The sequence below is a fragment of the Solea senegalensis genome, linkage group LG8 (assembly GCF_019176455.1).
Source record: "Solea senegalensis isolate Sse05_10M linkage group LG8, IFAPA_SoseM_1, whole genome shotgun sequence".
Classification (NCBI taxonomy): Eukaryota; Metazoa; Chordata; class Actinopteri; order Pleuronectiformes; family Soleidae; genus Solea; species Solea senegalensis.
This window is the reverse complement of record NC_058028.1, coordinates 6,962,444-6,984,205: the sequence shown is the minus strand read 5'-3', so window position 1 is coordinate 6,984,205 and position 21,762 is coordinate 6,962,444. Positions and strand designations below refer to the sequence as shown.

The following is a 21,762-nucleotide window of genomic DNA, read 5'->3' as shown; positions in this document are numbered from 1 at the left end:
AACGCTAAATAAATCAAATTTTAAGTTAAGTCTTGTCGTCTTTTGACCGTTGGACCTCAAAGGAAAGCCCATTATGTTCTGTGTGTTCATGGCATGATTGGTGGGAAATGTTACATATTCATGTGACGTGTCATAACGCCGCCACATCTCCTCCCACAGTCTTTACATCTCCTCCGTACCATTCAGCACGCGGCATGTTTGCGTCTTTGGTGTTGTGACAGCTCGGATCCTGCAGTATTCAGCTCGCGGTCCTTTCATCCCAGAAACTGCCGCCAACTAACCCCCCCCAGCCAACCAACCAACCCTCCCACTAACCCCCCACACCCACGGGGTCGCCGCCCCACCTAACCCAATCACTGGCCCAGTGTGAGGGAATCAGACAGATGCAGCATCTGGCAGATGGTAGGCGAGATCACGTCAGATGGCATCCACATCATGATACTGTACGGCCTGCACCTATAGCTGCAGCTGCAGTGAATAAATAGTTTCTCATCAGTGATCCTTGCTCGCTCGCTCGGGCCAAAAAAAGTCAGGGTAATTGAATTTGGATCAAAGACTTTCACGTTTTTCCAAAAGGTCTAGAGGTCTGCTCAGTTTTTAGTAATAACAGAAACGCTTCCAGCATTGACCTCCACTGCCCCCTTCTACCTTCCTCTACACCCTCACCCCCCCTCCGCCCAAAATCCCTGCTTTGAAGGCCTCAAATCGGGCCTACATCTGATTGAGACGGACAGAATGAAAAATTGTTCCAGAAAACCTTGGAAAACATCTTAGATTAGGTGGAGGGGGAAACATTTTATTTATAAGAGCTGCAAAGGGTGTTGTTTACGGTGTCAACACAGGAAGCGGAATTATTAAAAGGAATTTTACAAAGAATGGTTGATGGAATTCAACAGGAAAATAAAAAAAAAACTACACATAAAACCTATTCCTGAGACTTAAATAAATGATTAAAAAGATTCTTGAGACATAAGCTGTGGCTGACCGAACCTTAAATAACACACTTATGGGCCACCTGTTTGAGGAGCTTAAGGCACTTAAAGCTGAATAACTGGTGGAAGTGCGCCCCCTTGTGTTTGAGATGTTAAAAAGCAGTCAGTGCCTACACGCTCTCTCGTCTTTGAAATGAAAATAAAAACAGCAATTTGAGTTGTAAAACAACAAAGGCAAAAAGTGGCATAGTCACAAAAATCAATAAATACACAATTTAACCAGCAAATGATCAACATTTGAAAGTAAACAACCTTATTTATATATATATATATATATATATATATATACGTATATGTATGTATACTTTTTTTAAATCACTTCTTCTTTCCAGATATACGCAGGCGTCCAAAAGTGGAGGAGAACTGCAGAGCCGACCTCTCACACAGAGAGTGACGAGATTCAGAGTCTGAATCCGGATCCACTGAGGAGGCCGAGTTGCAATGCTCCGACGACGCGCCGCTTGTGCGTCCGTTATGGAGATGTGGGGACGTCTGTGGAGACACGGCGCATGACTTGGCCTCGTTTGCAGCAGCAGCAGCAGCAGCAGCGAGGGCCCTTGTGTGTTCTTCCTGATTCCCCTTCCGAAGCCCCTCCAGGTGGGCCTGGAACGTCGAGGTCTGCTGCTCCACAGAGAAGAAACTCTCCTGCACCTTGTCAAACTGTGAGAGGAGACAATTTTCAGTCCCAGAGTGATTCTGCACCTATGAATATCATTCAGCTTGTTTGTCTAAGGGGTAGAATTTAGTGTACCTGCTCAATGTTGGACTGGAGTAACAGCTCGGGCCAGACGGACTCACTGCTGCAGCTCACACTGTTGCTTATGTGAGTGTGACTCCACGTTAACTCCTGTGAAACATGGTAATGGGTTTCTTTTATGAGTTAAGACAGCAGGAAACATCGGAGGTGGATTTTTGTTGCGTGAGGAGACGATTTTACCTGCAATAGCTGTGTGACATCCTTCAGATGAGTCTGGCAGCTGTGAAGTCGGTTCCTGTAGTGACCCAGGACTGAAAACAAATTCTGGGCCAGAACAAATATGAAAGTTACAAGTAACACTCCAAGGCGGGCAGAAGATGAATGTCATGGAAATGTTTCACCATAGTCCTCTGTCATTTTTAGCTCTGCAGAATAAGGGAGTTGTTGGTCTACTGGTGCTTCATCGGGTCAGTTTTTGCACCTGCCTTTGCGTTTTGGCCCAAATAGAAGTTCACAGAGGTCACCTGCAGCCAGGCTCCTATTGGACAATACCAGCTGTCAATCACAGCTCCACCTCTGCTAATCTGTGATGTGCTTTATCAACTCTTTTCTCTTACATGCTATTGAAGGAAACCCGAAACTAGTGATTGAGACTTCAGGAAATTACGTACTGGCATTCTACTGTAAATCAAGTGAGAAGTACGTTCATGAGTTGGCCCCCCGGTGGATACTCGGTATATTCTTACTTCCTGATTGACATGCTTTAAACCCTTTAAATTCAACTTACTGATGGAGGCAACAGTAGACGAAAACAACTCCTGTGCTCTGTGAGGTGAAATAACACTTTAGTTTGGTTTTGTTTTTTCAATGGATGGAGTGGTTTACAAAGCAAAACAAACTTTTCTGTCACTAAATACTGTAGTGAGCACACAAAGTCATCAAGATTGCGGAGGATGCACATCAGAGATCTAGAAAAGATGTTGTTCTGCTGCTTCGAAGCGATAAACACCATGCTTTTGCTGGTTTGTCTGTTCAGACGCTGTCGAGGTGGTTTAGAAACAAGAATAGATTCAGAACAATATTAGCAGTCCCACAGACAGTATCCACAGCTGCTTACCTCTGCGTCTGTCCGGGCCAAGGCCAGGTCCCCGTGGTCTTGACCCCCCTCTTTAGTGAGTGTGACCCCAGTGTGCAGCTCCTCCAGTTGAGCCCAGAGGCCGTCGAGTCCCTCCAGCATGTCCTTCACACTGGCCACAAAATCCCCCTGCACCTGGACGAGAGCATGCAGTGACCTCATCCTGCCAGAGTGGCGGGCGCGTTGTTAGTCTTTTTTATTTATTTTTTATTTTTTTTAAATAACAGATGGAGAATGTATCCTGGAGAGCGAGCCTCACCTCTGCTGGAGGTATCTGCGGATGAGCTTCACTTTGTCTGTCAGTGCGGAGTCTTGTTCGTCCTCATCCGGTGATCTCTCCTCTGATCCAGGGTCAGCATCAGCAAGCGCGTCAGACACTGACTGCAGGGAGGATTTAGGTGTCGGACACATTTTTAAAGACAACCATCTATCGTGACTTTGAAGAACATTTCTACTGCAATTTCTGTAACAACAACATTTTCAATGGGTAAACTCTTTTATATTGAGTTACAACTTTATTGTTGTTATTTTAAGGTCCAGTGTGTAAAATGTGGGTAAAAATGACTCCCATTACGCAGGAATATATAAAACAATTGTAGTGAACGATCACCTGCAGTAATATTTACATCAGGACTCTTGTGACCATCGTGATATTCAGGCCGTCTGGATTTATTTTGATTTTATGGCTGTGGATTTGTCAAAAAAATGTTCAATGAGTGAGTGTTTCTGGCCATTTCCCAAGTTAACTTTCACTTTTGATATCTGGCAGTTATTCAACCGCTTAGGAATTACAGCTGACATCACTAACATGTGACGCACTGGTGAATCTGTGACTGGACGGTCGTTCTGCAGAAGTCCTGAGAGAATGACGCTTTGGTATCTAACTACGTCACTCATGTGTGAGAGAAACGGGGTTCGCCCTTTAACCTATGTTACGTACTACAGCTTTAAGTAAAAGACGGGGTCTTTGGGCATTAGCGGTTTAAACTAGTGGTTCCCAAACACTGGGTTGGGACCCACAGATGGGTCACTGGAGATTGTTTTTGGGGTCTCCAAACACATTTGCAGAATGTTCCCAACCTTTTATTTCAAGATTTATGTGCATGTAACATGCACTAAACTGAGTTTGAATGGATTTACCAAACATCTTGTTCATGAAATGATATCAGGTGTTACAGATGTGTCACTACATCATGTAAAATTTGCTCTGGTCCTGATTTATGTTGTGATTTGTTAAAAAAGTAGATCCCCACATAGAACGTTCGGGAAGGCCATTCACAGCGACACATGCAGCTGCTCAAAGACATATTTTCTGTCAGAGGAAGAGGAGGATTCTTCCGTTGCTCAGGAATCGATTCATACATAAAATATTTGCCATGGAACAAAGCCTTGGACAAAGCTGGTGTATTTGACACAGATGGAAACAACACATTAAAACAGCTAACCCTCTGCTGGTCTGGTTATTCAGCGTGTCGACGACAGCGGCTTAGTCGTGGCTGCGTCTGCCTGAGGTTAGAATATCTTTGTATTCCTCAGTGACATGTTGGATGTCTTTCATATTTACCATCAAAATGATTTAACGCCGATCTACACGCATGAGATGATAGGGATTGCTGGAGGCTGCTGTGTGTGTGTGTGTGTGAGACAGAGAGAGAGTGTGTGGGGTATTTTGCTTTTCTTACCTCTAGTCTGGAGAGAAGAGTCTGAATGTGGGGGACACTGGGGTCTGTTAGAGGCTCCTGGAGCAAACACAGCAGCAGACTCTTGGCCAGGGAAAGGGCCAGAGGAATGTGGCGGCGTGGGCTCCTCGACTGAGGCGACCTGGAGAAATGAGGAGGACACACAGACCATGTGTTTGCATTGTATTCTTTTAAAATGTTGTGGGTTTTTTGCCGCAGTGTTTCACCCCCAGTATTCATCACCTGACACATGGCCGCCAGAGTCCTAATCCTTGTCAATGATAACTCTATTGCTTCTTCTTTGGCACTAATCACAATCCAGATTGTGTTTGTTTGAGCTATTCTTACGGTCTTCAAAAGTCTCAATTAACCATTGAGCCTCAATTCTCCATATAATAACTCCATATAATACTGTACAAGTTTTCCACTGCACTGAAGCTATAGTGTTGTCTCTCAGTTGTAAGTCACTTTTAATAAGCGTGTCTGACATATGACATATGCACATTTTAATGATACATCATATTTATTTTCCAAATCTCTAATTCTGAGCTGGTATTTCTTGAAATAAAACCACGTCATACCACACAGGAGTAAAGAGTATAAGATACTATTTTTTGCTTTGGATGCACCGGAAGTGATGTTGTAATGTAACGAAATACAAATACTTTGTTACTCTACTTAGGTAATAAAATTCATGTATCTGTGCTTTACTTTGTTATTTATATTTCTAGCAACTTGTACTCCACTACATTTCCTCTAACTATCTTTGTTACTCATTACTACCAAATAAAATCAGGAGAAGAAGAGTTGGTTATGGTCTGTAGTTATATAGCACTTTTTTAGTCTTGATGAGCTGTTCATGCTTCAACATGGGGTTAAGTGTCTTGCTCAAGGACACGCATAGACCAGAAGGCATCAGGAATTGAACCTACAACCTTGCAGTTGAAAGCCAACCACTGAGCCACCATCAATTACGCTTCACTTTTTTAATAATTGTACTTTTACTTCTAAAACTTAAGTACATTTAATCAGAAAATGACTTTTGATACTTAAGTACAGTAAATGTCATGCACTTTTCTAAGTATTATTATAAAAAGTGACTTAAACTTCAACCAAAGTCCTTTTCTGGTAAGAAACATTTATGCTGTGGGGTATTAGACACTATCTCCAGGGCATATAAATAATGAAAATGATAAGGTCTCACATTGAATACTGGATATTTCTGTTTTCCATCACCACCTCCTGCTGTATCCTCTCTGGAGGCTGCCCCTTCTTTAAAAAAAGCAAAGTCGGCACATAAATACAACAGGATTAAATACAATAACAGATCAAATGAGGTCCAATCCACACACAGCTGCACACACCTGGTTCTGTGCTGGCCCCAGGGAGCACCTCAGGGCATGAACACAGCCTCCCAGAAGCAGCCACGCTGCACACACTAACAGGAGCCTCCAGGAAACGTCAGCCGACGGCGCCTCCACCTGACAGAACAACCACACTGCACCGACTGGAGCGAGACTACACCAGTCTCTCCAGGGTCTCAGTGTCTGCAGAGCCTGGGACCAATGAGCTGTGCGACTGTCAGCTGGAGTTTGAGTTCTGCTGCAAGGGACATTCAAAGAAATGTAAAACAAACAATTTTAACAAATGAGGTGACAATGGGGAGTGTTTACAGCAATGTTAAGATGATATTCTCATGTACAGTCTTTCTTAATTTCATATTCTGGATCATAAACATTCTTCCTAAGTCAATATGCTGTGAACATTTTGCTGTTGTGAAAGAATGACTCAAAATGGGGCTCACTGTGTTTTCTGATTAGAGAGTGAATTCCTGTATGACCTACAGCAGGGGTGTCAAACTGATTTTTTGTTCAGGGGCCACATACAGCACAATTTGATCTTAAGTGGGCCGGACCAGTAAAAATAGTCAAATAATAGCATAATAACCTATGACCAACAAGAACTCCTTAGTTTTTCTCCTTTGTTTTACATTTAATGAGGGATATTTTTACAAAACATGAAATTTCTTGAGAAATATAAGTGCAATTTCAACAATATCATGCCTAAATTTACTATTTACCCATCATCTATAAAGGCATGAACATTTAGTCACAGGTATCTGGAATTGAAAAATATTGCATTTGACCTTAGGTTTAGATTGTAATCATAGTGAGAAATTTTGACAAATTCATCCTTTGGGCCGGATTGGACCCTCTGGCGGGCCGGTTCTGGCCCCCGGGCCGTATGTTTGACACCCCTGACCTACAGCCACGTTGTTTACACTAGAACGAGCACAGCCCATAAGCAGGGGAATGTGACTATAAATGGACATTAACGCCGGCCTTTATCCGAAAGAATAACTCCAGAATCCTCTTATGAGTAACATTAAAGCTGGACTTTAATCTAACACTCATGATTTCCATTAGAAAAGCACTCAGCCGAGCGCACACATCCACCCAGGGCAAACAATCCTGCATGATCTTATTGGTCTGTCGTTGACACAAGTGATCTGATTTAAAAAAGAAAGTATAAATGATCAAATCACAAAACATGATCAAAGAAAGTATCTGTCTGTTCATCCGGATCGGCACCAAATCCCATCCCTGGGCTGAGTTTTGTAGAAATTGGTTTCAGAGTTTTTGCACAATTCTGCTGTTAAACACACATGAATGAAAACATGTCCTTGGTTGTTTTCACAGGAACACGTGACACACGACATGGAGAGTTACAAATGTGTCCCGCTCAAGATTTCCTAAAAACCCAGTCATGGTCACCTCAGATGTCTTAGCTCATGTTAAATGATTAGACGTGAGAGAATAAATGTCCTCGGGAGCAGAACAGCATTCACCTTCAACAGTGACAGCAGAGAGGAAATGTTCTCAGGCCATCATTTCACACACAGTTTTCCTGCCTGTGGCAACAGGTAATCAGAGACCTGCCACTCACACGCTGATTCAAATTTAAAAACAAACAAAAAAAAAAAGCCTGACACAGTAATTCCTACCTCTCCCTCTCTTTTTCTTCCTCCATCCATTTACAGTCCCAGCTCTCTCCTCCTCCCCGGCCAGCACCCGCCGGCTGACCTTTGCCGTGGACCAGTGTCGTCAGCCGAGGCATTGGAGCAAGTCACACGCACACATGATGTTGTTGTGAGACTGCAGCAGAGCAACGACACACAAGCACACCTGCTTCAAAGATGGGATCATTTCAATGGCCGGACGAGCTCGTCGAGCTGGTTTTACTGGAAGATTTGTTTTATCTGGGTAGTGGCTCCTTCCTTTCCTCACGTTCTGTCCACGCAGGAATGTGTCAAACATACTGATCGTGATTGTGTGGAGGACAAGCCCTGCTCCGCCCAGTGAAACCTGGGGCCTCCTACACTTCTGAGCACGTTTTTCGTTCTGAATCACACACTATAATTCACATCATGTGAACAACTTGGTCACCTTTATTTATACAGGTTTCCCCATTGAGACACGGGGTCTCATTTTCATGACGGCACCTGTCAACTCGTAAGTTCATCTTTACAGGGAAGTAGTGCATTGTTAGTTAATTGCCAACAATTTTACATTGTGTACTGTTTTTTATGAATGTATAATTAGGTTCTCTGGTTTCTATAGCTTCTTAAATGTGACTTGTTTTTGGTTTCTTTGCTCAATCTAACAAAAGGAAAACATTAAAACTGCACCATCCGATATTCAAAAATCACCATTTTTGATATTTTGGAGACACCAATCAACATTTTATGGACCAATCAATTCATCGCGTAAACGATCATCTGAGCTCCTGTTCAGTAGCAGAAGTAGTTTCTAAAGATATTTCAAGATAATGAAGATATATCTCAACTCAGGTGAAACTGAGGGTGGGAAAATACTAACAAAAAGATTAGGGTTAGTATCAAAAATACTACCCCTAATCTAGTAATACAAAGATAAATGCAAATCGGTGACATAATCCTTTAACTAGAAAAATATTGTGAATTTGCAAGTCATTCTCTTCAAGTGTACACAGAGATATCATGGTCAATCTGGATTAAAAGGGGGGTCTTTGTAGTAAGGTGTCATCACTTCTACTTTACCACTACTTTAGTGTTGCTTTATCTAAATATCACATTTTACTCTTTGATTTAAGTCACTTTTACACACACACAAACGGCATGGCAACAGTATTATGACTTAATGTGAAACAAGTAAGACAGAAGAAGAAGAAAATTAACAGCAAAAATAGCCGAGCGTTTAACTATTAATATGAGACGAAGCCAGCTTGGCGTCAAATTTAGGGGTTTGTGAGGTTTTTCCGAGTTGGAAATTCGATTCGAGAGGCTGTTTTCGGTTGAAACTTCCTGCTGTGACTTGGACTTGTTTTCAGGACTGTGCCATCACCGTTACTGGTATGAAAAGAGTTTCTGGTCAGACCCACAATGACGGAAACAAACTTGTATAATTGACTCCCAAAAAGCCCTGGGTACCATGCAGTAAGTCTCGGAAGAGCAGAGATGGTTGTTTGCTTTTCTAGATTTTACTCTGAAAACACTGGGTTGGTTCATCTTCTGACAACAAAGAAGAAAGAAAACAGGACAAACAAATGGGCAAGACGACAAAGAAGAAGTCACCGGCAGCGATGTGCAAGCGAACGACACAAATGAACACTGGGCAAAATGATGATGATAACACATTTAAAGGATTGTTTTACACAGTATTGTTCAGTGTCGTTCTTCTCCCTGGAATTCATTTACAAATAGTTCTCTTCAGGAAATGTCCATAACTTTACAAATGTGTAAAATGGGCACACAAAGGTGTGCAAGGACTGAGCGACACGACGTCCAACATCGACCTTTTCCAGACCTTAAAAATATGTAACTTTTGAAAGCAGCACAGGAACCCTGTATTAGATATAATGTTGTTCTGCAGCTCCAGTGAATATAGAACAGAACAAGTGTGTGTATTTAAGCATTTTCTCTCTAATAACTTACAGACACATAAAACTGTGCTTGTCATCATTTCATCTCCCTTTTATGTTTTCTGCATGATCCCAAATCCGGCACCATTTGCATAAGACAGTTCTTTGTTCATGTTGTGTGCGTGCAAGCTTCTGAGGTTGTTTTTTTATATTCACATGCAGGATCAGTCTGCAAGAGTTCATCCACGTATAGTTCAAGGTTTTGTGATGTGGACTTCATTCGTGCCGCTTCCGTTGGTTGTCGTGGTGATGATGTACTGCGTGGTGCCTTGCTGACCGGTCGCCTGCTGGTCCAGATGCTCTGCGTGGGTCTGAGTTGTGCTCTGAGAAACGGTCTGTTTAGTCTCCAGCTCGGTCTGACCCTCGGAGATGACGTAGTGCGTCTGCAGGACAGGGATGAGACATTTGACTGTCAATTTCTGTTCCCTCGTGATTCCTTTTGAGGAAATCCTTCTAAAGACAAACATTTGTAAAAGACGTAAACTGTGACAGAACTATCCAGAATGATCCCTTTCTTTCTAGCAACTTCCTGCAAGCAACTGTATTGCAGTCATATGCACATGTATATTATGGTGCTTTTCCACTACAAAGTACCACTTAACACACATTTTCAGGATTGTTAAGTCTTCTTAACTGATCTAGAGTTCGGCTTTGTATGCTTTGATTCCGGTGTCAGACTTCTTGCTCATGCTCGTTCACATGACGGCTCAGCTCGCTTAGAACCTCGGCTGAGCAGGTACTAAAGAAAAGCACCAGGTACTATCGCTAATTGTTTTGTAGTAAACGTGACGTAGAGCTGAACTCTCCGATCATAGCTGACGCGATTGTGGTACACATCAGCAAACTCCATCAATCACAGATGCTGTGGGTAGTGTAATATTTCTGCTTTTCTTAAAGCCCATCTGGTATCTTACAGATTTTAGCTCATGCCATTGCTTCGCAATCTCGTGGCTTGTGGTGAGTCTACATTGAAGGGTTACAACATTACGGTTGATAATGAAAATCAGAATCACACTACAATAAACCATATCTAAGTATCTGCCTGACAATTATTTTAGATTTTAGATTTAATTTAAATACACTGGTCATTTTCATGTAAGCATTAAAAATGTATCGCAAATCAGGTGAAAGAAAATAAAAACACATCCAGTGCTGTGGAGCAAATACTGGGAGTCAGTTCACTGAGATGAGCAGTAGGTGGCGCAAAAGACAGCGTCACAAATGGAGCATATGATGTAAATAAGAGTATATTATGAAAGGGTGTTTTGTTGCTGCTGCCATTTATAACCGTATTAATATTTGCTTTGCACTAATTAAGGAATAAGGCACTCGAGGAACATTTTACACCTTTTTTCACTGAATCCTATTTCCATTGCACTTACTCACATCTATCATTCCCTCTTCGCCCATTCAGGGTTTGTTTTTTTAACACTCACCGTTTTCACCTGGTTGCTGTTGACTCCAGATACAGGCGTGCTCGCCTCAGCTATCACATACTGAGCGTGCGGTAGAGTCATCATCTGGATCTCAGAGGCTGCAGCGATCAGATAGGAAACATGTTAACCTCAAATGTAATCGAACCGAAGAAAGCAATCCATATTATATACACTGTGTATATATATATATAGTGCAAAGTGTAAGACTCACGGTAACCTCGATAATTCCAGTTTCCGGGTATGTACGCGTGCTGGACACTCCCCTGCTGCTGCTGCTGCTGGGTGCTGCTGCTTTGTAGTGTGTGACTCTGAGCTAAGGTGACGGGGGTCAACTGGGTGGGGCTCAGCTCCTGACTCGTCTGCTGGGAGGCGGGGCTTAGTGGTTGACCAGTTACCTGAAGGGTAGGGAGAATAGATGGTTGTCCGTTTATTGTGTGCACACAGAAATACTGGACTTTGAAATCATTTAGAAACAGAAGGACGCAGAGGGAGAGAAACGAGGTCCGACCTGAGCGGCACCTTGCCCGCTGCCTGGCGGCTCGGTGACCTGGATGTGCTGTACCTGGATGGAGTGCTGACTGTAGCCGTGAGGGTCATGGAGCTGATTCACGTCCACGGTCGGGTGTTGTGAGTGGGGGGAGGAAGCCTGTGAGACGTAGAGAAATTTGAAAGTTGAATTCATATTTTAATGGTTGGATAAACATCTACAGTATTTCTTGCACCTTTCTGCCAGAACAAACACAAACAATCATACAACACAACTAGACACATTACAATTGACCACACAAAACAATCACAGAAAAGAGAAATCCTTGTTTTTGTCCCTGACCTTGTTTTAAATGTTTCATTAAGTTAAAGAAAGGACTGAAGCATGATTCAGTATGATAATATTTGCGGGTCCCAGGTTTGATGATAATAGTTAGGGCTGCAATGATAATTGATTATTTGGTTTTAGAGTATTTTTTACACAATGAAAACAAGTTTTCTGGTTTTTCTGATTCTAAAGTGTGATTATTATCTGGTTTCTTTGCTCCATATAACAAAGAACATCATTAAAAGTGAAGAAGTTTGGACTCTTCTACGATACAACATGACAATACTTAATATTGTCTGCTTGTGGATAACTGTGATTTTGAACCAGCAGGCTGTGTCGGCTCACTGTGGATGGAAAAAGGTCAAACTAAAAAGGACGAGCTCAGAATCCAGATCTTACCGGAGCCACTTGCACCACCTGCAGCTGAATGTGCTGCGGCTGAGAGAGGCTACCGCCTGCCTGAGAGACGGGGATGTACTGAATCCTCTGGTAGTCTCCCTGTGCTGTGCGATAGTCTGTGGTCAGAGTCTGAGAAAGCTCCGTCATGGCCTGGGTCAGCAGGTCTGTGGTCTGTGGATGAAAGGAATCACACAGTATAGTATAATTCCTATTTCTTTTGGTGCTTGGCATGTATGTTTTGTAAATTTCCCTCACCACTACAGCCTCAGCGGTGGTGCCGTCTGCATTGATGACTGCAGGAGTGCTACTGATCACAGCTGTGGTCAAAGGAGCCTGGATGTTGCCGGCGTGCTGAGCAAACTCTGGATGCTTTTTCCTGATGTGCTGAACCATCTTGGTCTGAGACGCAAACAGACAGAAAGCCGTGATTTCTGGATTTAAACGCTTAAACGGACTCCTATCGTGATAAAAGACTCATTACTAACCTTGCTGCTGTACTGTTTGGCGCAGTGGGGGCAGCAGACGGGCGCAGTGGCGATGGTGCCAGTGAGCTGTGTGTGTGTGCTCAGCATGGGGTCAGGTTCGCCGGGCACAGCTGGTCGCAGCTTACGGATGCTGGGAGGCAATTCTTCCCCCGGGTGGTTCTTCAGTATGTGGGCTTTCCTCTTACTGGCACTCTTATAGACCTGCAGCAAAGAGATCATACAATGTATTGGAGCTGGTCTCCACTGATGTGACTCGACTCGGAGGGAGAAGCAAACCTTGTCACAATACTGGCAGAAGTAATCCCTGTTGGGCTTGATAATTGGCAACGTCAGCTCGGGCACATCATCGATCCGCATCTCAGGATGACGCTTGGACAAATGATTAACCTGCGATCAGTAAAACAGACTGGTTTAAACAGACTTGATCTAAAAAAAACTAAAAAAATAAACAAGAGATTTGTGCAAATTGTTGCTCACCAGCATTCCTCTGCGTCTGAATCCCATCATGCACACTCTGCATTTGAACATGAAGCTCTCAAAGTCCATGTTGGGCACCTTCATTTTGAGGGTTTTGGAGCGGTTGATCCGGTCCGCCTTCTTGGCCTCTCGGTCGGGATTGTGCATGCGCTGCATGTGCTCCCGTAGCTTATCTTTCCTCTTAACGTCACAGGGAAGAAAACCGTCACGCTCACAGACCTCACAGACACACGCGAGCACACACACCACAACTTGTGTTCTCCCGGTTCATCTAACCTTGAATTGTTTGCCACACGTCGAGCACAGGAAGTCTTTGCGGTCCGAGTGGCGTAACATGTGCAAACGCAGCTTGTCCGGCCGGCAGAAGGCCTTCTCACAGCTGGAACACTGGAAGACCTTCTCCGCATGGAAGCAGCGTATATGTTTCTTAACCTGAGATCAAGAAAATGTTGTTATCTGAAAATGGATAGATAAAATATGACAACTTCTTTAAATCTGACCGCTGCTTCTGTCTTAGGAAGGCTTCCTAAAAGTGAAGCCATGTTAGTTTTTCTTTGCTGTAAACAATGATTACTAAATTAATTGTCAACCGTTTCGATAATCAATTTGATCAGTTTTCAGCATGTGTATATTTTCCAATTTCCTTGCCCTATATAACAAAGAAATCATTAAAACCTCTTTGTTTGTGGACAAAATAAGAACATTTTAAGTCTTGGGAAACACGGCAGAGATCAGTTAATATTCTGGCAGTTGTTAGAAATAAATACATAAAATAAAGACTTGCGATCACACATGAATGTGTAAATGACAGTTTGAGTTTAAAAAAGAAAGAAAGAAAGAAAGAAAGAAAGAAGGTTGGAGGGTTAGGGTCATCGCCCAAGGTGCAGTGTGAAATCAAGCCAGTGGGTGGCACCAGAGGTCAAGTAACATGATGCAGCACATAATCAAAAGATGATGTTAAAGTTGAATAAAGCTGTAGCTATTGCAGTAAACTCTGTGTGGTAAATGGGGATTATTTCTAAAACAAACCTGGATGAAGTCTGTGAACGTCTTTTTACAGGAGGGACAGGAGAAGCAGCCGTCCACAGCATGCACCCCTACGTGGTCTTTGAGCATCTCCAGCTTTTCAAAGGACTCGGGGCACAAGAGACAGGAGTAGGAGCGGTTCTCTGTGTGCACCATCAGGTGGTCCTCCAGGGCCGAGTCGCTCATGAAGCTCTTGCTGCAAATGTGGCAGGAAAAGGCGTAGGCGTCCCGGCCGTGGACGCGCAGATGCTGATCCAGCTTGTCTTTGTCCCGGAAGGCCTTTCCACACTGGGTGCATTTGAAAGGACGAAAGCTCTTCCTGATGAAAAGGTGCTGCAGTGCTGCGTTCTGAGATAGAAACAAAAACCAAAAGGAATTAGTCACAAAAACACTCAACTTGTATTTTTAACACTGATCTGCTGAGACAGGAGCAGACTGAAAGATGCGATGGAGTGTGCAGGAGGGAGAAATATCCTGAAATGTTACATGAACACTGACAACATGGAAAATAACTAAAAGGAATCTTTCTGCCATCTTCAGGGTCCCACCTACCTGCACATCCATCTGTGAAGAAGGAACGCATTGAGAAAGAAAGACACATGGTTGTGAAGCAAATCAAAATAACTAAATAACAAACTCTAAAAAAAAGACTAACACCGAGTCTCTCGTCTCACCCGTATCCTCTTGGCGCGGCGCATGTCCTGAGACGTGAGGTGGTTGTCACTTTGGCTGCTTTGTCCCGGGTCCTCCTTTACCGGTACAGGCAGGTCCGTGTTGACGGTTGGAGTGACAGACTCCGAGACCGGCTCCCCCGCAGGAGGCATGAGCTGGCCGACCTCCTCCTCTTCCTCAGTCCCGGCCTCGGCCTCCAGCTCCATCTGCACCACCTTCAGTCCGTTGTGAGTGACCTCCACCTGCTCCTCCAGCGGCTGCTTCTCCGTCAACTCCAACATCTCCTGATTGAGGTGTTTGAAATGAACAAAAGCACCGTCTGGATAAATGAATTCTACCAGTTCATCGTGTTCTCATAAGTATTTTGTTATGGCTTTGACTAAAGGCCCCTTACTGTCTTTTCCACGACTGAGTCGACCGGTGGATCCAGACGCATGAGTTTCGGCGGCCGGCCCGGTCTTCTTCCCGTCCCAAATCTCTTCCTGCCTCTTCCTCGACCTCGGCTTCTGGACCTGACACAGTAAAGACACAGTGTTGAGGGGGTGTGGGCTCCTGGTGCACCAGACATTAACGTGAAAATACGAGGGTTTTCACCTGTGGACAGAGTTTAACTTGTCGTCGTGCATGTTGAGATGCTGCTGCAGCTGCTCCGAGCTCACAAAGCGACAGTTGCACTCGTAACAAGGCCAGTTCTTCTCTTGCTCGTGCAGCACTGAAGAAACAAAGTGAAGAAGTGAAGGACCGGGAGGAACCACGACTAACAACGTCTGCTACTGTTATTGCAACACTCACCTTTCCTCTCCTCGTCCGTCACGTTGTAGATCTTGTGATTTACAAACTCTGCATATGATGCCGCGTACCACACCCTGAGCTCCTGTTTCGGTTGAATGTTCTTGATGGTCGTGTAAAAGATCTCGGAGCCGTACTGATAGGCCACCAGGTTCTGCTCCAGGTGGTTCTGAGCGGGCCTCACGAACATCATCCAGTTGCAGCTGTCCTCGTCAGAAAGGTCGAACCACATGTCGCTGGGTTTCTCGGCATCTTTCTCGGCATCCAGCAGACACAGCTGTGGCAATGAGCAAAAGACAGATCAGATCAAGGATCAGGCTCATTTGCAAGGAGAGAACATCAGGTTGGATTTTGATTTAGGAAGGTTTATTGTTAGAAATTGATCACAATAAACCTTACATATATACTTTAGGCAAGGGCCCTGCTTAACGAAGGCTACGATCTTTCACTGACATTTCTACAGTAGCCTGAATGGACCAAAACAAAGCCAGAAGCAGAAGCTTTCTATGCAAACAAAGAAGAACGACATTTGTTACTATGTGTAGTCTTACCATTAGAAGTCATTTCATGTGCAGAATTAACAAGGTTTCCAGTGAAACTGATCTTAATAAAAGAAACTAAAAAAAGCTAATCAAAACAAATTAGTTCCAGCTTTACTTTGAGATGAATGTAGTGGTCCTGTAGTTCTCCCTGAGGGACCAGAGGTCCTTCCAGTGGACCAAACTGAGTCCGCTTGGGGATGCGCCTCTTGGAGAACACCCCACCCAGGAATCGATCGGTGTAGAGGACCAGGGGCAGACTGGCCCGGGCCTTGGACACCACCGGCCTGTTTGGGATCGGGTGCAGCGCTCCGTGTTTCAGACAGACTGAGGCGTTGGAATCGTTACACTCCTCGCACCCTGAGACGCCACAAACAAAAGAGAGATAACTGTTCACTCACAAACATTTGTATTTACTTAAAATGTCAAAACACACAAGATCTGCCCAAAACAACAGTGTCATTTTAGTGAAATGAGTCCCGACACCAACCAATAAGACCATTGTTTTAAGATTGAGGAGAACGTCACTCACAGAGGTTGTGAGGGTCGAACGACTGAGGCTGATGAGGCTCCCAGTCGTCCATGTCGGAGTCTTCGTCATCCTCTTCTTCAGAATCATCCGTGGTGTCTGTCGCCCCAAGGGGACTGGAGGGAGTCTCTGCCATGTCTGCCATGGAGGTTAGCGAGTTGGACAGCTGCTGCTGTGTTTTAAAGAGAGACAATACTCACTCAATCGTTCTCTAGTCTTTAGGTTTTTCAGATTTAATGGTTTAGAAAGCATGTTTACAAGAGGTTTTTACTTGTTTGGAACGGTAAAATAGTTGCTGTAAATAGTCGTACACACACAATCTCCTCTCACCTGGGAAACTGGCTCCAGTATAGCTTGCGGTGCCTCGGCTACATTACTGAGGACGTGCAGGTTGGCAGCATTCATGTTCTGTCCACTGGGCAGTAAAACCGTCACCTACAGATGAAATCCAGCTGCTTTAAGGTTCTCTACCATCAGCGAAGTTGCATGGTGAGCTGCTAATGTCAGATACGCCTACCTGCTGAGTCGTGCCATCCTGCTGAATGTAAGCCACTTGTGGTTGATCAGCAAATACAGTCTGAAACAAAAATGTCACACAACACACTGAGGTGATACTGCAGGGACAAATGCATGTTATCAATTGTACATGCTATTTAACTTAATATAATATTAGCTACAAAAATATCATCCCCGAATAAGAGCCCCTCTTACCTGAGTGCCATCTGCAGGGTGAATGTAGACCAGTGTGTGTTCTCCAGACTCCACAGAGGCAAAGGAGTTCCCGTCTGCTGTGTAAACCACCTGCTGCTGCGCCCGGTCCGCCTGATCTCCACTGTACACAATCTGGGCCACTGTGCTGCCTTCAAAATGCACCTGAAACACAGACACACACACAGGCCACAATTGCTTTGATCCACCTACATCTTCACCACACGCTGTGACTATGACTCGCCGTCAGTCTAACACCAATTTAAATCTTATACAATGTAATCTTGGGTATTATTCTGTGCAAAGGTTTTAGGGACTTAAAGCTAAGTTAGGACGCTTTAAAAACCATGCCATAATTACTTTAGATTTGTATTCCTCTGTAGAATTATTGGGTATTGTTATTAACATCCACACTTGGTGATAAGTGATAATTTACTAGATTAAGTACAGGTCCGACTGCTACCAATCTGTCCTGGATTCCTCCTCAGAAACCCAATTCCCTCAATTCAAGCACCACCTATGCTGACACAGTTTAAGATGGAAGGGCAACTTGTAAGAGCCGCTTCACCCAAAGTCGTCCACTTTGATTTGCAACACGCTGTGCATCTGGCCACATGATTGTCCTTGGGATCTTGGACAAGCCAATCACATCATCGGTCACATTATTTGTTACGGGACTCCTCCTTCTTTTGGAGGAGGATAGAACCTTGTGACTTAGATTCATGGTGCAAAATTAATTTCTGATCTGTCTAAATAGAGTTAAGCCTTTGCCCCGTGCTGTATAAGTGAGCACTTTGTCTTCAAATCACTTTGGAGGGTACGGGAAACTATTACTAAATCCTACTCTATGTAATCTAAAACTGTCACAGTGCATGTTGACTTTTGAGATTTAGCAACAACTTGGAAAATGTTGCTGAACATGAGTATACTTATGTAGGGGTCGTGTTTTAAGGATTATAACTCTCCAAAGCTTTAACTGTCAGATTAATTAATGTGAATCATGGCTTATGACTCTAAAATAGCAGTTTGGATGTGATTCAGACCTGTGTGGTGTTGCCTGAATCATTGTCAGCAGCCTGACTCCATACTGCTGAGGGCTCCTGCTTAGTCTCCATGGCAACTCGGTGACAGACCTGTCACCAACCACTTCACTTATGAAAGAGAAGAGCACACCTGTGAAGCACACAAACAAAAGGTCTTAGGGTGACTGTAAAATTAGCAACAATGCCTGAGTTTACAGGAGTATAAATACTTGTATGCATGGCTGGTTGAAGACTGGCAGGTGATTGTCAGGTATTTTCATAAATATTATGATGTGAAGTGAGTTTCACAATCCATGTAGCCTCTTGTGTCATATGTTCAGAGTACTAGTGTGTGTTGATGTTGTTTTAATGCAACTATAAGAAACATTAACAGCCATTTCGAAATGCAGTTGCAATGAATTCAACCCCATGTACCAGCCGAAGCACATATTTTGGGTCTACAGTCTCCGTTTCGTCCTTGCTGGAGGGACCTGCACATCAAAATAAAGCAGCGTGTCAATTTGCACAGAGAGCGGTCACACGGGACTCTCTCGGCGGGGGTATGAAGGAAAACGCGGTCGGCGTGTGTTCAAGAGGCCGCAAGGAAAATCGTATTCAAACACAACCGCATATCGGCACAAAAGCCACAACAAAAGCTGGGATTCAGTAATCTCATTCAGAAATCTAGTTGGTATATTCAATAATAAATTCAGATCCCCCCTATTTAACCCTGCAGTTTCTCAGTCCCAACCGGACCATACCACAAAAACCAGCGTCGTAAAAACCCGGGCATTTACTACGCCGCAATGTTAGCATTACAGCTATACAGTTGCAACATAACAGCGACCACACTGGCAGACATGACTTGTTAGGCCTTTGTGCTTTCATCACATTGTGCGTTTTTGAACAAAAGTGGATTTCAGGCAGTTAGGGCCCAAAATTATTTGGATTGACCCACCCGTCTCCCGCTTCTAGTTGAGCCCAGCCCTTACAGTTTGCGGTGAACAAGGAAGACCGGGGATCCATTTTGGGTGGGACTAACAACAACAGCTACACTCGAAGAGACTCGACGAAAAAATAGATTTCATTCCGCCACAAATACGCTCCAAACCTCAACACATTTTTAATTAATTTAATCGACGAGACGACTGTGAAGTCGCGCTAATCAGCTAGTCATGAAGCAGCCCCTGTTTGTGTTAGATTTTGTAGAAAACGTCCTGGTTGTTCTTACCTCAGAATGGTAGCTGCAGAGATGGCTGCATTGCATATATTAACATAATCTGCCTGGTAACAGAGCGACAGCCTGGTCTCTGATTGGTGGCTATTTACTTTGGAGCCAAAGGAACGTGTGACGTTTTAAAGTATCGACACGAAAGAGTTCGTGTACTGATCGGAAATCGAATATTTGGTCAATGTAAACAATCGCTATTGACATTTATGTTTGTTAAAGCAATTTCAGCTACTGGAACAGCTACAGCCAATGAAAAAAAAGAAACACCCGGTTTCGACCAATCAAATTTAAGTGCTTAGTTTCTATTTGTTTATTTATTTATTATTATTCCTCCACTTTCCAGTAATATTTCTCTTCGTGAGCTGCAAAGCTTTACGCGTATTTATTTCAAAATGGCAGTTGATTGTTGTGGAAGTGAAGCTTTGATGTATAATGAAACGACGTCAATTAGTTCCCACTCATGAAGGCTTTACGGTCCCCAAGTGGTCGTTGCGGGAAGCGGCAGCACGTTACACGACAAAACATTCATAGTTCCGGTCTGTGTACCTTCAAAATAAAAGGAGACTAAAAAGGGAAGAATAATAATAACACATAAATGCTGCAGGATTGAAGTGTGTGTATGTGTGTGAATACATGTACAAGTGTGTGTATACACATTGTGAGAGTTGTTGATACAACAAGTCATAATAAGTTCACACATCAAGAGTGTTCACTGCCCTCTGGAGGTCAAACAAAACAATTGCAACAATAAATTCGTCAAGGTAGCGTCAGTGCAGACATACTGCTCTCGGTGAATGTTCAACATTCAACAAACTGGGAAATTGTCGTTAATATTAAATGGACATTGTACCTAATATGCAGTGATTATCTTTGACTAAAACAGCAAATTATGCAGTGAGAATACTGCAGTTTTGTAAAATAATACAATAACAGAATGACTTCCGGTTGGGAGATTAATAATAAAATAATGGTGCAATGAAGACTACAGTATGTGGACTTACCATGATAGCAGAGCAAAAATTAAATAAAGTAAAATAAAATAAGTAAAAAATACATGGAGACAGAAGAAACGGTTTTGAGTGAATGGTTCTGCAAATTAAAGTTAAACTTTATTCACAGTGTCTGTGAAGCTTTTTAGTCATCATGGTCAAAGTAATCTTCAGGAGTTCGCTTTAGGCAGGTAAGTAAACCACTGAAGAAGGTGCATTTGGAAAATACAAATAAATGTAAATGTAGAACTGTCAGAGACAGGACCATTTTTAAACTGATTGATAAAAGGCCCATTGCTCAGCAGTCATTTTGACAAATCACAGCTGCAAAGAGTCAAATTAACGATGGCCGAGGGCCAGCGCTGATGTGATCGGTGACACATCAACACTGATGTGCTTTTCCTGCCAAAACATGTCAAAATGTCTGCTCTGCAAAGAGCCCATTTATGATCATTATTGATATATAGTCCTCATATATATTGTAATATGACATGTACTGTCCAATATCCATTACTTTAAAAGACTTAATTGTAGCAACAATGTCAGAACTGTAACCTATAAAAATGGCAGTGCAACACGCTTTGGGCTTTTCTCCCTTCTCTTCTGTTACCACCAGGATAATAATTTCCCTTTTTTCTTCCCGCGGCCTTTCTCCTGACGTATCAAGGGATCAAACTAACACATCCCATTTAGATTAGCTTTTACATGTACATATTCCTCCCTCGTTCTGACACATCTGCTGGCTGGTGTTTTTAAAATTAATAACCACTCTGAATGTCCTGCCTGAAGCGACGATGAAATTTACACGATGCTTGGTCTTTTTTTAACGAGTACCAAGAGAGATATACTAATGACAATCTAGGAAGGAAAAAAAAAAGTTGGGGGTCGTTACATAATCTAATCATAAGAGGGTTGTGTGTGTGTGTGTTTGTATTTATTAGCTCTTTCGAGACCTTTTCTGACATAAACACTGACCCTATCAGGAGCAGTCATCCTCATGGAGACCAAAACCTGGTGCTAATGAGGCAGAACCCAATTTCTGAGGAACTGGTTAAGTTTAGACTGACAGACAAACATCACGTTCAAGGACAAGTGAACTCCGAAGACAACACACTTCATAAGAAGAATAACTTGGTTTAATGCAGTTCAGTGCAGTGGACAGTGGAGAAAATAAACAACCCTTA

General features: G+C 43.2%; 2 protein-coding genes across 8 annotated transcripts; both read right to left on the bottom strand.

Annotated features, from left to right (window-relative positions):
- Positions 1–1,292: 1,292 nt before the first annotated feature.
- si:ch211-151h10.2 (uncharacterized protein LOC567699 homolog) lies at positions 1,293–7,805 on the bottom strand. Of its 2 annotated transcripts, none has more exons than XM_044031586.1 (9): positions 7,508–7,805; positions 5,868–6,105; positions 5,708–5,775; positions 4,507–4,645; positions 3,084–3,205; positions 2,807–2,987; positions 1,930–2,013; positions 1,744–1,839; positions 1,293–1,652 (listed from the first exon to the last, which is right to left on the bottom strand). In XM_044031586.1, the coding sequence occupies exons 1-9, from the start codon at positions 7,618–7,620 to the stop codon at positions 1,308–1,310; spliced, it is 1,386 nt and encodes a 461-aa protein (XP_043887521.1). In that variant the 5' UTR covers positions 7,621–7,805; the 3' UTR covers positions 1,293–1,307. The 2 variants fall into 2 exon arrangements, with proteins under 2 accessions (XP_043887521.1, XP_043887522.1); XM_044031587.1 differs by having other exon boundaries at positions 5,868–6,102.
- Positions 7,806–7,928: 123 nt separating this feature from the next.
- Positions 7,929–19,833, bottom strand: prdm10 (PR domain containing 10). 6 transcript variants are annotated; one of them, XM_044032319.1, is made up of 23 exons: positions 19,590–19,833; positions 18,380–18,509; positions 17,340–17,501; positions 17,146–17,205; positions 16,959–17,063; positions 16,632–16,800; positions 16,218–16,459; positions 15,564–15,837; positions 15,366–15,483; positions 15,166–15,283; positions 14,774–15,055; positions 14,652–14,663; positions 14,103–14,447; positions 13,350–13,505; positions 13,074–13,253; positions 12,873–12,983; positions 12,597–12,797; positions 12,367–12,510; positions 12,112–12,282; positions 11,407–11,544; positions 11,116–11,293; positions 10,899–10,996; positions 7,929–9,845 (listed from the first exon to the last, which is right to left on the bottom strand). In XM_044032319.1, the coding sequence occupies exons 2-23, from the start codon at positions 18,449–18,451 to the stop codon at positions 9,657–9,659; spliced, it is 3,525 nt and encodes a 1,174-aa protein (XP_043888254.1). In that variant the 5' UTR covers positions 18,452–18,509; positions 19,590–19,833; the 3' UTR covers positions 7,929–9,656. The 6 variants fall into 6 exon arrangements, with proteins under 6 accessions (XP_043888254.1, XP_043888252.1, XP_043888250.1 ...); XM_044032317.1 differs by having other exon boundaries at positions 11,110–11,293; positions 16,632–16,797; XM_044032315.1 differs by having other exon boundaries at positions 11,110–11,293; positions 19,590–19,832.
- Positions 19,834–21,762: the final 1,929 nt, after the last annotated feature.